The 17,110-nt window shown below is 34.5% G+C and overlaps 2 protein-coding genes across 2 annotated transcripts in view; both read left to right on the forward strand.

The window, feature by feature from the left end:
• Nucleotides 1-1,977: 1,977 nt before the first annotated feature.
• Nucleotides 1,978-7,384, forward strand: LOC102591782 (biotin synthase). Its single transcript, XM_006347212.2, has 6 exons — nucleotides 1,978-2,395; nucleotides 3,409-3,588; nucleotides 3,973-4,079; nucleotides 5,316-5,521; nucleotides 6,135-6,274; nucleotides 6,950-7,384. Exons 1-6 carry the CDS (start codon nucleotides 2,192-2,194, stop codon nucleotides 7,241-7,243), a joined length of 1,131 nt encoding a protein of 376 aa, XP_006347274.1. The 5' UTR covers nucleotides 1,978-2,191; the 3' UTR covers nucleotides 7,244-7,384.
• Nucleotides 7,385-9,760: 2,376 nt separating this feature from the next.
• The window catches only part of LOC102592114 (probable glutathione peroxidase 2), a 12,126-nt gene continuing 4,776 nt past the window's right edge, over nucleotides 9,761-17,110 (forward strand). The window contains exons 1-5 of the mRNA XM_006347213.2: nucleotides 9,761-9,918; nucleotides 10,957-11,033; nucleotides 11,938-11,999; nucleotides 12,098-12,216; nucleotides 13,114-13,281. Of these exons, the coding sequence (XP_006347275.1) occupies nucleotides 9,790-9,918; nucleotides 10,957-11,033; nucleotides 11,938-11,999; nucleotides 12,098-12,216; nucleotides 13,114-13,281 (555 nt within the window). The 5' untranslated portion in view covers nucleotides 9,761-9,789. The remainder of the gene's footprint in view (nucleotides 9,919-10,956; nucleotides 11,034-11,937; nucleotides 12,000-12,097; nucleotides 12,217-13,113; nucleotides 13,282-17,110) is intronic.

The raw sequence follows: 17,110 nt of genomic DNA on the forward strand, positions 1-17,110 counted from the left end.
ATCATTTGATTCCGGACTCAAATAATCAAATTACAAAAGATATATTTGATATCATAAATCACAATTACGAGAGGTAAGTTTCATATCATAAATCACAAAAAAGATTAATTTAATTAGATTAAACATGATGAGAAATCTCCAGAATCCTTCCTACTATTTATATTAACAAAGATTATTTCAAGTATAGAAGAAGATTTTAGCTACATATCTATAATCTGTTGATATAGATCTTATTGTTTAGAACTTTATTTACTAATACGACGATTTGAAAATTTTAATTAACATTTCTAAAATATTATATAAAGTTCTTTTGAAAGTTAGAAAATTAAAGAGCAACTTTCACATATAGCAAACACAAAATTCATATTTGTATGTTATAGCAAAGTTTGCATAATTGCGCTCCATAACAAACATATATATATATATATAATTCGCTATACATATACAAAAAAACAGTTGTATAATTCGCTATTCATATACAAAGAAGGCAGTTGTATAATTCAATATACATATACAAAAGAAAACAGTTGTATACAAAAGATCAATTGTATAATCTGTGTATGTATAAAACGAGAAAGAGAGAAAGGCAAAAGAAAACTGGGCAGGGAAATATTTGTATGTATTTGTATAATCATAAGTGTATAGGACGAAAATATATGCATTTGTATTTGTATATACAATTTTCTCTCGCTTTATACAAACATAAGCGCAATTTATACATTTCGTTTCTGTTTGTATAAGCGAGAGAGGCGAGGGTGTCGAGCGAGATTTGGGAGAGTGGCGAGCGAGATCTAGGAGAGGGGAGAGAGGGGAGCGAAAATATATGTATATATACAATTTCCTCTCACTTTATACAAACACAAACACATTTTATACATTTGTGTTTGTATAAAAGCGAGAGAGGCGAGCGAGACTGCCACCAAATGAGAGTGGCGAGCGAGATTCCACCAGGGAGAGTGGCGAAAATAGCAATAGTTTGTTATAGGGTACAATTAAATCAAAGTATATTTATAGTATTTAATTTGAATTAATAGTTTGCTATTATATACAATTTTCCCAAAATCAAATTCATGATTCTAAAATTTCTTTTTAAATATTAAAATCAATTAATGATATAATATATGTAAATTTTATCACTATCTTATAAAAATGAGCAACTTTCAAATATAGCAAACACAAAATTCATATTTGTATGCTATAGCAAAGTTTGCATAATTGCGCTCCACAGCAATACATAATTCGCTATACATATACAAAAAAAACAGTTGTATAATCTGCTTTGGTATACATATACAAAAAGATCAATTGTATAAAGTGAGAGAGGCGAGTGAGCGAGCGAGATTTGGGAGAGGGGAGAGAGGGGAGCGAAAATATATGTATATATACAATTTACTACTCGACTTTATACAAACACTAAATGCATTTTATACAAATTTGCGTTTTTGTATAAAGTGAGAGGAAATTGTATATATACATATATTTTCGCTCCCCTCTCTCCCCTCTCCTAGATCTCGCTCGCCACTCTCGTTCTCTCCCTTGCCTCTCTCGTTTTTATACAAACGCAAGTGTATAAAGTGCGTTTGTGTTTGTATAAAGTGAGAGGAAATTGTATATATACATATATTTTCGTCCCCCTCTCTCCCCTCTCCCAGATCTCGCTCTCTCTCTCGTCTCTCTCACTTTATACAAACACAAATGTATAAAATGTGTTTGTGTTTGTATAAAGTGAGAGAGGCGAGTGAGCGAGCGAGATTTGGGAGAGTGGCGAGCGAGATTCACCAGAAGAGAGATGAAATAACAACAGTTTGCTATGAGATACAATTAAATCAAACTATATTTATAGCATTTAATTTGAATTAATAATTTGTTATTATATATACAATTTTCCCTATAAAAATATATACTTATTATTTTTGAAAAAGCTCAACTTAATATATACGAATTTTAACACCGTTTCATAAAGATAGAGACCGTTTCCAAAAGAGCTACCTAAACCCCACCCACATTCTCTTAAATCAGTTTAGTCACAGCGGAACTTCCAAAGCAGCAGCAAGCAACTGAGAAAAGAGGCAGCAAATAGCAATTGAAAGCTGCTCTGTTTCGTCTCTGTGCTTCTGCAAATCCGGCCGTTTCTGTGTATCCATATCTATACATACATATATATTATATATATAGAGAGAAGGTGAAAAGGATGATGTGGGTTCGATCAATTCGGCGGCCATTATCGTCGTTGGTTCTACTTCAGTCGCGTGCCCCGAATTATTCCTCATTGTCAGCTTCAGCAGCTGCAGTAGAAGCGGAACGATGTATAAAGGAAGGACCCAGAAATAACTGGACTAGAGAAGAAATCAAGTCTGTTTACGATTCACCACTCCTCGATCTCCTCTTTCATGGCGTCCGTATTCTCCTCTCTCTTTTTGTTTTTAATTTAATTATCTTTATTTGTTTCTATCGTTTGAATTTGAATCATTTGGGTTACTGCATGGTTCTATTTTGTTAGGATTTGTGTATAGTTAATTCCTACTACATTAATCACAAAATAGTTTTTTTTTTTTAAATCTATGGGGGGTTGTTCTGAGGGTTTAGCAAGGGTGGTTTTGGTTTAATTTTGTGTTAATGTGCTTAACTTTGTGTTAATTTGTAGTTGATTTTTAGTTTGTAAGGGGTGTTTCGTATGGCGAAAATATTGATGGAAAAAACATTTTGGATTACCTTGAGTCCAGAAAGAGAGAAATGTCTTTCATCATTTTTCTTTACAGACATCTTAGATGGAAATGTACCCCTTAGGAAATATTTTTGTGGATCATTTTTCAGTGTTTGGTGGGATGTAGAAGTAGGTGACACATGATAATTGTCCAAAGTGTGGGATAGGTTTGATGTTGATTTTATAAACTGGACAAGTGTTGTTGGACATCCCAGAACAGTGTAGTGGACAAGTAAAGATGGACGGAGGGAGTATTAAACATTTTTAACAATGGCTAGGTGTTGATTGAGACAAATGAAATTAAATCAGTTGAGAAATTTGTTAAGGGAGTGTTTTTCACCCATAAGAGTGAGGAGTTATTTTCTTAATTGTGGTGGAAGACATCTTCCTTGAAAAAATGTTTTTGCGGGTAACATTCTCCTGTTCTATCAGATACAATTGATTTACAAATATCACAATTCTTACAACATATGGGTTCTTCAATCAACACATTGTCAACCTTTAACTCAATACTAAATGCTATCCCAGTGACCTGAAATTTTATGATTCATGCCGAAAAAACAACAACTGAAGAATGTGTTTCTTTTAATTCCTGTTTCTAATTACTTTGGAGCTTGCACCTTAATTGTTTTCTGTTAGTTTAGTGAGGCTCTCTAATTTTTAGTTATGATATTTTCTCAGTTTCATGAAATATTATTTTACAGGCTCAAGTACATAGACATTCTCATAACTTTAGAGAAGTACAGCAGTGTACTTTGCTGTCTATTAAGACAGGGGGATGCAGTGAAGATTGTTCGTATTGTCCTCAATCATCTAGATACAACACAGGACTGAAAGCACAGAAACTTATGAATAAGGATGCCGTCTTGGAAGCAGCAAGAAAGGTGCTCTCTTTCTGTTTCTCTTAGTCTGATTTTGTGGAATATTTCACCCTTGAGCACAAGTAGATATTCTTTAACCCTTAACTGAAACTAGAGGGTGACATGAGTTCTTCTCGAAATAGGTTCCGTTTAATCAAATGCTACACATCCCAAGTGAGTTATGTGTTCTCAAAACCTTAGAGTTACCTAGATTTTGCCCCCTTTACCACGGCGGCCAAGGATGTAATGTGTTCTAGGCCAACCTCTAGATGTATAAACATGACAGATAAATGCAGTAATGGTGAATTATCCCAGTTAATTAGATTTCATTTGACTGTGTTATACATAACATACAATGAGGTTCAATCTTGTTTGTAATGCACTTTTAGCTACTTTATGCATTGACAGGCAAAAGAGGGAGGTAGCACTCGTTTTTGTATGGGTGCTGCATGGAGGGATACAATAGGAAGGAAAACCAATATGAACCAGATCGTCGAGTATGTGAAGGAAATAAGGTAATGAGCTATAGTTATATTTTTCATTCCAGTGCCTTGGATGATCTCTTCTGATCTTTTTGTTTTCTTTTTCTGATAAGGTTTATTTTTATTGGTAATGGGAACCTCACGTATACAAGTAGTAGAGAATCTTTAAAGCCAATCGATTGCTGTATATGGTATTATGCACCACTAGCATGTGTTGGGCAAAGGAAAATGCCTGTTTCAGCCTTTTATTGTGGGGGGTTGGGTAAAGATCACCATTGTTCATCTTAAAATGTCTAAGCTGTGGGAGGCAATCTCTACAGATTTACGTTTAGGACAGAAGGATATGGTGCTAAATTTTCTTGTGGAAGACTTTTGTTTCATGAGCTTCAATATCTGCTGATACAAACCATTCACAGATAACACCCTTATCTTTCAAACTGTGAGATGTTTCTGGCATTCTGAAATCTCCTTCAGTTTCTGCTTGACAAGTAAGCGGAGCTAGTACCTTGCCACATTTTCATTTACCTAGTAATGGTCAAAATACTTCATGACTAAGCATTAGGAGTCGAAAGTTATATAGGAAAAGAAGCAACTCTCTCTATTTACCTTCAATCATGAGGTGAACACTAATTTGAGAAACATATGAGTTAACTCATAAAAGAGACAAGAATCTAGAAACAATAAGCCTCTTGATATTTTGTTAGTTTAAACTAATTCAAAATGTTCAAGTATCAGACGACTGTAGGCTGGTTAGATGCTGAGGACAGTATTGCAGGGCCTTGTTGTCTATTTTGTTATTTCATTGTAGTTTTGAAGTTTAAAGAGTGAGGAAACTGGAGTTACGATGATATCTGAAATTGAGAAGCATTTCTTCTGCTTCTTAGAATGACTACAGAAGCAAGCAGGATTAGGTTTACTAATTAATTGGTTAAACATTAGACCATCTGTTACCCATTCTAAAAGCATTCTTCCTCGCAAGAAACTTTCATGAGTAGTTCTGTGATTGTGCAACTTTTAAACCAAAACGCCACATTTTCTTCTTAGCTCCTTGTTTGTGGGCTGTGGCATTAATGCATACCCAAATATTGTTTATTAAAGTTAAAAACAAAATATTACTGAAAAACTATAGACTGTCAATTGCCATTATGTGTACATGTAATGCACAAACAAGTTGAAAATATTTCACTATGACATGATAGCAACTGAGGCATCCATTGATTTTTTTCTGCCCAATTATTTAATGTTGTGCAAATTATTCTCAATATGAAGGGACATGGGAATGGAGGTTTGCTGCACCTTGGGAATGCTTGAGAAGCAGCAAGCTTTAGAGCTCAAGAAAGCTGGTCTAACAGCATACAATCACAATCTTGACACCTCAAGAGAATACTATCCTAATATTATAACCACTAGAACTTATGATGAGCGGCTGAAAACACTTAAGCATGTACGTGAAGCAGGAATTAATGTGTGTTCAGGTATTCGTTTGAAGTATAAAACTTCTCATTCACCTTGGTTTGTGCTATGTTGTGTTTATATATTGACACTTGTGACTCATTGGAATAACAATACGTAGAACCATCTATCTAGACTCTATATTTGATGCATGCATGTTCATGTATATGCAAATACTGTAGTATCACATTATTGGGTGCATACCACTACATATAGTGAGTTGAAACGATTTGATTATAGGTACAATGTCATCGGCAGCTAAGGTCTTTTGAGCAGCCTTAAAAGCCTCTTGATGGAGAACATAAAACTGATTTTCATTAGGACATGCAAGTGTACCCTACTTCAAGTATTTTGACATGAATTCTAAATTGTTAATAAAAGGTCTTTCAGACCTTACAATTTGAACTTCTTACTGTTTTTCTCCTTTATGACTTCCTGTTCATAAATAGAATCATTAATAATTGTTGGTAGGGTATTCTTAATTGTTATATCATTATTGAGAGTCAAGGGAATGGTTGAAAAATTTGTCAGTTGTGTTTACTTTGACTCAATCTTTCAGAGGTTGTGTGGTAAAATTTCTTCATGGTGTGCCAATCCTTGTCAAAATCTTGCTAACCCCTTATTTTCTTCGATCAGGTGGAATAATAGGGCTCGGTGAGGCTGAAGAGGATAGAATTGGTTTGTTGCATACCCTGTCAACTCTTCCGACTCACCCTGAGAGTGTGCCGATTAATGCACTTATTGCAGTAAAAGGCACACCATTGGAAGACCAGAAGGTAATCCTCATTTATTAAGGAATAAACTTTAAATATTGTTGCAGTGCTATCGGTTAACTTCTGATTCTAAAATGATTTGTGCTTCGTACACCTCCTTTCAGCAGCCAAAACAGGAATAAAACATGCCCATCAGCTTAGCATAATACTATACTATTACTACCAACATAATACATTGAGCCATCTTAGAAGAGCCCTTGGTAGAGCATAACCAGTCACCACATTAAGGAACTTTATCTTATTTAGTTTTAGCTTTGCTTGAGTTTTGATTCTTTACCTTTCAACATTGGTAGTTTCACAAAACATTGTTTTTCTCTGCTAAGTAGCAGACATGATCGCGGGCAGATGTCACCCACCTCAGAACATGACTGGAAACACAATCTCTAGTTCATCACAACTTAATGCTTAAAACAACTCCTCAAAACTGTGATTGATATTCATAGACCACAAAATAATTGATACCCATTCCATCCCCTGACGAAATTCAATGCGTTTCTGAAAATAAATTAATTGAATGGATAAGATCTTAAATTCCCAATGGATACAGCTCTCTGAAATGAGTTCTAGGGAAGAATGAATGTCATCACATGCTGAGTTTAGTTCTAGGGAAAAGTGGATCAATAACCTAAACTTTTTCTGATATCATTGCTAATCTGAAACTCATTTTTCATCTTCCAGCCAGTGGACATATGGGATATGATTAGGATGATTTCGACAGCAAGAATAACAATGCCAGGCGCAATGGTTAGGCTTTCTGCAGGAAGAGTTCGGTTTTCTGTCCCCGAGCAGGCTCTTTGTTTCCTTGCTGGTGCCAATTCCATCTTTACAGGTGAGAAGTTGTTGACTACACCAAATAATGACTATGATGCTGATCAGAATATGTTCAAATTACTTGGACTTGTTCCTAAAGCTCCAAATTTCTCTGAGGATGAAAAAGATTCTGAAGACGAAAAGATGGAAGCATCTGTTTAGACTTTTAGTTTAGTTCATTCTGAAATGCTCCGCCAGGGATCTTCTATCTTTTACATTAATTTATGACTCCTCATGAAATTTTACCATGATTATTCTAAGTTTTTTAATGTACCATGTTAATGTTATTTGCTATTTAGTCTATGATTGTTCTTCTAATTTTTCAATGCAAGATGCGTATTTTAGTACTAATATTTTTAGAATTTAATTTAATTTACTAGTTAATGCCGATAACTGTTCAGCAAGAATCAAACAAATATATACCACAACATATTCAATATACCTCGTCAGTTATTTTCAATAGACCTTCGGAATGAAACAAATATATGATCTACTTCATATCAAATAACACATTTATGTAACTACTTTATCATCAATATATATAATGTAGAGAGAGGTGTGAACAAAATTGTTGCTTAATTAGTGGCACATGATTGGGAATCTAATAGTCACCCACCTACTATTGAAAGGAAAACAGAGATTCTAGAAAGGTAGTTCTGTATCCAACTTTTTTAAAAAGAAAGTTACAAGAACCCAAAAGGGAATAGTCTAAAAATAGCTTAATTTTAAATTATTTTTTATTCTTAAATTTATCGTGACTTGAATATTTAAGATTCATTTTAAATCACATTTTTAATATCAAATTAAACAATAGCGACTAAGAGAGTATCTTTCTAAAAGACTTTTTTTTTACTTAATTACCTCCTCTAATATTGGGTTCATTTGGCAAATGTTCATCGGATAAATGTTTATTTTTTAAATATGAGTTTGCATAAACTCAATTAAGAATTTAATTAAAAATGAAAAAATATTTATCACTTCATCACTATCTTTATTGATGTCCCCAAATTTATATTACAACCACATATAGGTCATCAAACTAATATTTCTAATTATAAAAATATATAAGATTACTTACTTTTATTAATTTTCCTAAAAAGTAATTTCATCCAATTATCGTAATTACTTGAAAATTTCCAATTCTAATTATGAAATCATTTTAATTAAAACTTTTAATAAGAACTCCTACCCATAACTTGACCCTATCCAAACCTTTAGATGACCCGACCCACCTCGGGCAGCGTGCACCATCCATCGACTTCAGAGTTAGTTAAGTGCTCCTCGTGATAATTGAAACATGCACGTGTCCATTTTAAGGGATAGATTCATGTATGGCCCATAATATCATTTTGGGTAATACTAAATAACCAGAAAATTTGGTCAGAATTAGGTCTGAAATTTTAAAAGTCTATAATATATTTTTTATTTTAAAATAAACTAACCTTTTTTTAATTAAAATATATTAAAGTTAAAATGGTAAAAATGTTTAAAAAGGTAAATAACATAATGTGAAATATGTTATTTTACCATTCTGGCCAAATTTTCTGGTCAAAAGAATTTTTCCTATCATTTTTACTTTCTCTGTCTCAATTTACGTGACACTTTTGAATTTTGAGATTCAAGCATGTCTATCTTTAATCGTAAATTTTTCATATATCTTTTAATTATTTTGAATTGTCAAATAGTGTGACTTATAGAGTATTTTTTACGTAGTTTACAAAGAGTATATAAATTTAATTTTTAAAAAGTTAAAGATTTCACTTGCAAATTTTGGATCAAATTTAAATTGTTTGACTTTCAAAAAACAAAAAGTACCACATAACTTGGGACCGGGAGAGTAATAAATTAGTTATGGGGCTCCTATTTTACTTCAAATTATAAAAATAAATAAATCATGTCTATGAAGAGATTAAGGATATAGTAAATTGGTTGAGTGAATAAATAATAAAGATTTATAGAGTAAATTGCACCAAGAATGTGATCAATAAATTGGTTGAGAGTTTATTTCATTGAATTAGTTAAAGTATGCGAAAGCTGATCCGAATAGAGAGGGGTAAATTAGGAAATTTGGACAAAAAATAACAACAATAATGTATTCAATCAAATCTCAAAAGATGAATCTAAAAAAAATAGAGTATACTATCACTATCATAAAAGTAGAAAAATTACCGCTCGACTTAATTTAGACAAAAACGTAATCCACCAAAGACTCACTACATCACGTCTCATTAAATTCATCATTATGTCTTATTTAAATACTCACATTTTTATACTTTGAATATCTAAACACATAATAAAGATATTCACACTACATACTTTCAATTTAAAGTTAACTTTTTTTACTCATCTTCTCAAAGGCTTGTTACTTAAGTTAATTACAATTTCTTTACGGTACGTTTAATTTATAAATATTCCATTGACAGAAAAATGTAAAAAGTTCAAATTTCAACAAAAGAAACTCCAAAAATAAAAAAGAGTTCTTTTAATAGTAAAAATATTCACATCTGCCTTGCTTGTCAGCTAAACAGTTGATAATTCATATGGAAGAAGCAACAACTACCAAAATTAAGAGCTCATTTTCCATATCAATAATTAACTACTAATTAAAGTAATAAATTTCACTTTCACTGCCAAATATCTTATTAGATTTTGATTACCCCATTTAATTTTTTTGACTTATATATGCATAGGTTAGATAGAATAAGAAGATGCTGAGTTTCACCAATTTGGTTTCTCTTTTCTTTCTTGTTCTTGCTTTGTTCTTGTTCTATAGATACCCATCTTTTTCTTCTATGGCTGAAGGATCACCAAAATCCATTTATGATTTCACTGTCAAGGTATACACTTTTTGGGGTTTCCCTTGTTCTTGAGTTTTCAAGTTTTGGTTTTGATTTATTTTCTTGAAAGTTGAAGAAAGATTCAATTTTTATTGCTTATTGCTTTTGAGGTTTGGATTTTGGTGTTATTTGGTTTCATATCTGTAATACCCACTTCTTGTTTTGGTTTCTTTTGCTGAAAGATTCAATTTCTATTGCATATTGCTTTTGAAGTTTGGATTTTGGTGTTATTTGGTTTCATATCTGTAATACCCACTTGTTGTTTTGGTTTCTTTTGCTGAAAGTTGAAGAAAGATTCAATTTTTATTGAATATTGCTTTTGAAGTTTTGGTTTTTGGTGTTATTTGGTTTCATCTTTCTAGTACCCACTTGTTATATTCTATCTCTTTCTTGAAGTTATGTAGATAGTAACACTTTCTTTGTGTGTGTGTGCTTGGGGGGTGGGAGGGTGGTGTTGATAGTGGGGAGGAGAGACCCTAAGACAGTTTCTGCATGCTTGCAGAACCATAGTTTGGTTGTGTTCACTTTGAAATACTGTTTGCATTTATCAATTTTATGATCCACTTATCTAGAGTCTAATTTAATGTGTTACTTGAGCTGAGCTTCTTTTGGAAACACCCTCTCTATCTTCACGAGGTAGGGGTAAGGTTTATGTACTCTTTATCCTTCCCGGACCCACCTTGTGGGAATACACTGGGTATGCTGTTGTTGTAGAGTCTAATTTGGATTTAGTGAAGTTCAGTTTTTTTTGGACAGGTAACTCAAGTTCCTGTTATTTGCCGCTATACTTTAGTCACTTATTAGGAATTTGAGATGAATGTTAAACTAGTTCAGAGTATAATTCTAATCATTAGGCATAATTGATTGGATTACTTAGATTATGAACTTTCAAAATTCAACTAACTATTGGAATTCAAAAGGTTTGAATAGTTGAGGATTAACAAATTATGAGAGAACTAAGCAACTCTGGCTAAACTTTTTTTTCTTTTTTATGTTAGAACATGGTTTTTAAGCTTGCTAATGAGATTGAAAATGCAGGATATACAGGGAAATGAGGTACCTTTGAGCAATTATAGGGGAAAGGTTCTTCTTATTGTCAATGTTGCATCAAAATGGTAAGTGAAGTAATATAGTTTCTGTCTTGGTTTTTTCCTTTTGTCTTGCTTTATCGCTGCAATTAGGTGTAGACTTGGTTTCGATTTAGAAGTGTCTCAACTGCTTCACTAATCTGACTTATGAGTTATAAGTTATAACAACGTGCGAATAAGTGTGACTAAGATCTAGTTACTTCTGGAGAGTGAATAATATGTCAAATATTGTGCTATTAGGTGCATTTAAGTTTTATTGTACAATGATAATGTTAATTGCCACAAACTAGATGTAATCGTATGGGGTTAATTTCTGTTATTCTGATTAGTATGTTTTTGCTAGTTGGAAAATTCCTTAAAGATGTGTTTCTGTTTTAATTTACATTGATCCTCCTACATTCTTTTCTAGATTCCCTGACTAGAGAAATTGCTAGCAGGTTCTTTGAACTTCTTGTAGTTATTTAACTTGTAATTCATTTGCAAGAATGCAATAACGAAAATTTGACGTTAGTGTTTTCATAGTTTTGGACTGACTTAGATGTTGATATTGATTCATGATGATATATCACAATGTCTTTGACGACATGCTCAAGATTAACTTAAATTACTAGCTTCCATATATTGTTGAATAACAGAATTATAGTATTTGTAAATTTCCCCTCGCTGAAATTGGCAAGTGTTATTTCTTATTTTGTTAAGTGATAAGTGCTTTTATTTCTCAAGTCAATGATATACTTTCTTTGGTGCATGTGTTTTGAAATCTCAGAATAGTAAGACTTACAATTCTTAATGGTTTTGTGCTAGCTTTGTTGCTTTATTGAAGTTAATAAGTAGCTAGTATTTCTGCTTAAATAGGGAATGAAGCACAAATATTATTAAAGGCAATCTTTCCTGTCTTCACCTATTTTGTGTTATCTTTTTTCCCTTGCAGTGGTTTAACAGATTCAAACTACAAGGAGCTGAATGTTTTGTATGAGAAGTACAAAGATAAAGGTTGGCAATTCGTTTATTTCTTCAATTTCAGTCTGTGATTAATTTCTATTGAACTATATTGCGTGGTCATAAACATAACCAGTAATGCTCTATTTCAGGTTTTGAAATTTTAGCATTTCCTTGTAACCAGTTTCTGTGGCAAGAGCCCGGAACAAATGAGGAGATTCAGCAAACTGTATGCACCAGGTTCAAAGCTGAATTCCCTGTATTTGAAAAGGTAACAGCTGTTGTATGATAGCCCAAAAGCGTATAATTGGAATCATTTTCCAGGTCATTGGTTGCTTTCATCTTTGAACGCTTTCTTTTAGTTAACTTAATCACGGCATATTTTGCGATACTGCACATAAGAACTTCTTTGTCCCCAACAATATTAACCTCTCAAGAATGAACAATTGATCACGGCATATTTTGCGATACTGCACATAAGAACTTCTTTTTCCCCAAAAATATTAACCTCTCAAGAATGAACAATTGATTGTTACCTTCTGATCAATTTCTGGTGATGCATGGTTGAACATTAAAATTATGTAAAGCTTTGGGTATTCTAGCGTGGATATATGTTCTTTGCAGGGTCTCCAATTTTCTTTTTAAAGGTTTTCTTGGAACCTCTGAACTCTACCTCCTCGAGGTAGTGGTACGGTCTGCGTACACTCTATCCTCCCAAGACCCCAATTAGTGGGATTTCACTGGGTATGCTGTTGTTGGAACCTCTGAACATCTATAAAATTATCAAGTTGTTATCAGGGAACGACATAATAAGATGCACACTACTTTTAAGTAGCTCCGTGAACAGTCTAAACTTTGTAGGCTTTGTGCAAAAGTTGGTTATATCATTCTGTTCGGCCCTGTTAGCAGATTACCTACGCATTTTCTGAGCATGTATCTCTATTAACTCATGCACCAAGGTTTTGCCTCGTCTCTCTGTTTCTATCTCCTCATTCTTCTATAAAAACTTGCTCGGGAATAAGCCCTAATGGAACAAGGTATGAAAGTCAAAAACAATCCTAATATGAAACTCATAACTATCTCCCTTTCTATTCTTAGTTACTATGTTACGTGTGTATATATATTGCCATGAACTCCATGTCATTTAAGAATTTATTTCGTTCCATAGATTGATGTGAACGGGGATAATGCTGCACCTCTTTACAAGTTCTTAAAATCAGAAAAAGGTGGTTTCCTTGGAAATGCTGTCAAATGGAACTTCACCAAATTCCTTGTGGACAAAGAAGGAAAGGTTGTGGAACGATATGCACCCAAGACACCTCCTCTTCAGTTTGAGGTAAACTTTAACTGTTTTTCGTTTGTTCATTCATATACTACCTTTCTCTACATCTTTCTCAAATTACCGTCGTGTTTATGATGATATACTACAAAAGTTGTTGGAAAAATGATTCTGGTATCTCAAAAGGAATTATTTTATTTCCTATTATACTTGAAAGAAAATATTATTTTATGTCCTAAATATTTTTCTCTCCATAAATAATATTCTATTTCCATTATTATTATCCTTAATTAGCCATTATTTTCTGTCATATGCTTGTTACCAAACGTCTCTTTACTGAAATGAATTGCCTTCAATTCATTATTTGTGTTCAATGCCTTTTGACTATTTCAACTATTGACATAAAGCTTGTCACGACCCAAGCCTAGGGCCTACACGTGACATGGCGAATGAGGAACCCGAAGGAACCCCAAACAAGCCTCTCAAACTTGTCATCACACTTCATCGATCGCGGAAGTACATTCAACATTAATTAACGGGAAATAGGGACTAAGAGCAAACCATTTCGAAACGACATCATAGAACAAGAGTCAAGCTCATTTACAAAATACTTGTCCAACGCACACCTCTACATACAGAGATAGGACGGGGCCATGACATTCTACCGGCTCCCCTCATAGTCAAAATACAATTGCAAGCTAAAGTCTCAAAACATAGGAGTAGGAAAAATAACATAGCCCTCGAATCATTGAGGACTCACCAACAACTCGGATAAGCACCGTACTAGCCACGTGAACGAAGAGAAGGATCAAGAGTAGCTCCGGTCCCTACATGGTGACATCATGTAGGCAAAATATGCGTTAGTGCTTGGAATGTACTAAGTATGCGGGGTACAACACAACAATAGACAAGGACACAATCGAAATACAAGAAATAGTTTCATAGGCATTATGAATAACAATATGAGGATGCATGATCAAAGTGAAGTCAAAACATGTTTAAGTAACTCTATACTAATAGTAGATATCATATGTGTATGCATGATCCAACCAATCTATAACCCCAACTTAGGATGGGGGATGCCGTTCACACCCGGACACCCTGGTGGCAAGGTATAAACCCCTCACATGGTTGATGTTGGTCACACCCCAAGCATCCTAGGTGGTGAGATATAAACCTCTCACATGGTTGATGTTGGTCACACCCCAAGCATCCTAGGTGGTGAGATATAAACCTCTCACATGGTTGATGTTGGTCACACCCCAAGCATCCTAGGTGGTGAGATATAAACCTCTCACATGGTTGATGTTGGTCACACCCCAAGCATCCTAGGTGGTGAGATATAAACCTCTCACATGGTTGATGTTGGTCACACCCCAAGCATCCTAGGTGGTGAGATATAAACCTCTCACATGGTTGATGTTGGTCACACCCCAAGCATCCTAGGTGGTGAGATATAAACCTCTCACATGGTTGATGTTGGTCACACCCCAAGCATCCTAGGTGGTGAGATATAAACCTCTCACATGGTTGATGTTGGTCACACCCCAAGCATCCTAGGTGGTGAGATATAAACCTCTCACATGGTTGATGTTGGTCACACCCCAAGCATCCTAGGTGGTGAGATATAAACCTCTCACATGGTTGATGTTGGTCACACCCCAAGCATCCTAGGTGGTGAGATATAAACCTCTCACATGGTTGATGTTGGTCACACCCCAAGCATCCTAGGTGGTGAGATATAAACCTCTCACATGGTTGATGTTGGTCACACCCCAAGCATCCTAGGTGGTGAGATATAAACCTCTCACATGGTTGATGTTGGTCACACCCCAAGCATCCTAGGTGGTGAGATATAAACCTCTCACATGGTTGTCCGGTTCTTTTCCCCCGGACCAGGCATGGTCATGCAACACTTTATATAGGAAATTCCCATTAGGCTCTAATGCAATCTCACGTATGGAATGAACATATACACAAGCTTAGTTTGTCATCAACACATCTCTGGATTTCCATACATCTCATAACTCAAGCTTTAAAGCATCGATTCATCAATTCTCCATAGTTGGACATTTTGTCAAACACCTTGAAGGCATGTAATGGAATCAAAGAGCATGGAAAATAGGGTAGTAATTATGCAGCCAAACCAGTGAACAACCTACAACAACACCTTTTTAACACCACAATACCACATGAAAATCTCCACATCCATTCCAAATTTAGGTTCAAGTTCTAGGGTCACAACATGCTCAAAACAATCACTTTTCATGTTTAAAATTCAATGTGCAGGAAATTATTACAAAGAACAAGACTAATTTATGAATCTTAACTTAAACCATGAATTAGTGAGTAGAATAGAGTCTAGGCACTATGGGTGGAAGGACCCATGAGTTCAACACCACATACCTTGAGTTTTTTTTTTATGAAGGTCTTGAGAGTGTCTTCAATGGAAGCTTGGAACTTGGAGCAAGAGTCTCTTCAATCTTGAGGAAGGTTTTGGATTAGGGTTCTTGAGAGAACTTGAGAGAAAATGTGTCTAAGTATGGGAGAGGTGTTTTGGGAAATGTTTTAGAGATGGGAATTGAACTAATGGTATATAGGAAATAACATATGCCCTTTGGAAAAATGGTCCAACACTTAGAAAAAAAAATGAGGCGGGTGAACAGTAAAAACGCTCACTGGAAATTGCCTTTCCTGCCGGACAGATTTTACGAAAATGGGCATAACTTCTTCGTCCGAACTCCGAATGAGGTGAAACGAAGTGCGTTAGGTAGCTAACTCAAAGGGCTTTCCATGGATATGTTATTGGCCACCCAATAATTTGTGTGCTAGGAGATATGACCCTCCAAAGTAGACCCTCGAAAAAGGCTTCACTTGGAAATTTCGGATTTTGATACGGTTGCTCTAAAATTTGGGTTAGACCCATTTCCCACTCAATTTGACCCCCTAAACAAGAATATGAAGTCGGATTTTCGAAAAACGAAACGGATTTTTTTATATATAGCTAAACAAGTTTCCGGTAACTTCCGAAGCACATTTTTAAGAACTTTTTGGGTCAAATTCAAATATAATCATTTCATTAAGTTCTCGACTCCAAACTCACATGTGAGGCTCTAGTTTCACTAGTTCGTTTTTAGGGTCGTTACAAGAACCCATGTACTACCACACGAGAGCATTCCCAACTCCCCAAAACCCAACTAAAAGATAGCTACATTCCTATCACTCAGTGGCGAATTTAGAGCCAAAAAATAGGGCACTGGCACCCATGGTCTCATCGTAAAATTAGATATTTTATATATATATTTTCTAAAATTTGTATAATATTATATTTTGGCACCCGTACTACAAGAAGTCTAAATGGTCCACATGATTTAATGTTGAGCTTTTGACCTTGAAGATTAAGGATCAATTTTCACTTCAATACATTTTACTTGGTGCACCCTTGTTCGAAAAATCCTAAATTCGCCTCTGCTATCACTAACCTTATTTGGTTCATGACAGTCCTCGATTCAACGAGTGAAGCTTATGCCCTCGAGAACCCATGTACTACCACAGGAGAGAATTCCAACTCCCCAAAACCCAACTAAAAGATAGCTACATTCCTATCACTCAGTGGCGAATTTAGAGCCAAAAAATAGGGCACTGGCACCCATGGTCTCATCGTAAAATTAGATATTTTATATATATATTTTCTAAAATTTGTATAATATTATATTTTGGCACCCGTACTACAAGAAGTCTAAATGGTCCACATGATTTAATGTTGAGCTTTTGACCTTGAAGATTAAGGATCAATTTTCACTTCAATACATTTTACTTGGTGCACCCTTGTTCGAAAAATCCTAAATTCGCCTCTGCTATCACTAACCTTATTTGGTTCATGACA

The sequence above is a fragment of the Solanum tuberosum genome, unplaced genomic scaffold (assembly GCF_000226075.1).
Source record: "Solanum tuberosum cultivar DM 1-3 516 R44 unplaced genomic scaffold, SolTub_3.0 scf00087, whole genome shotgun sequence".
Lineage (NCBI taxonomy): Eukaryota > Viridiplantae > Streptophyta > Magnoliopsida > Solanales > Solanaceae > Solanum > Solanum tuberosum.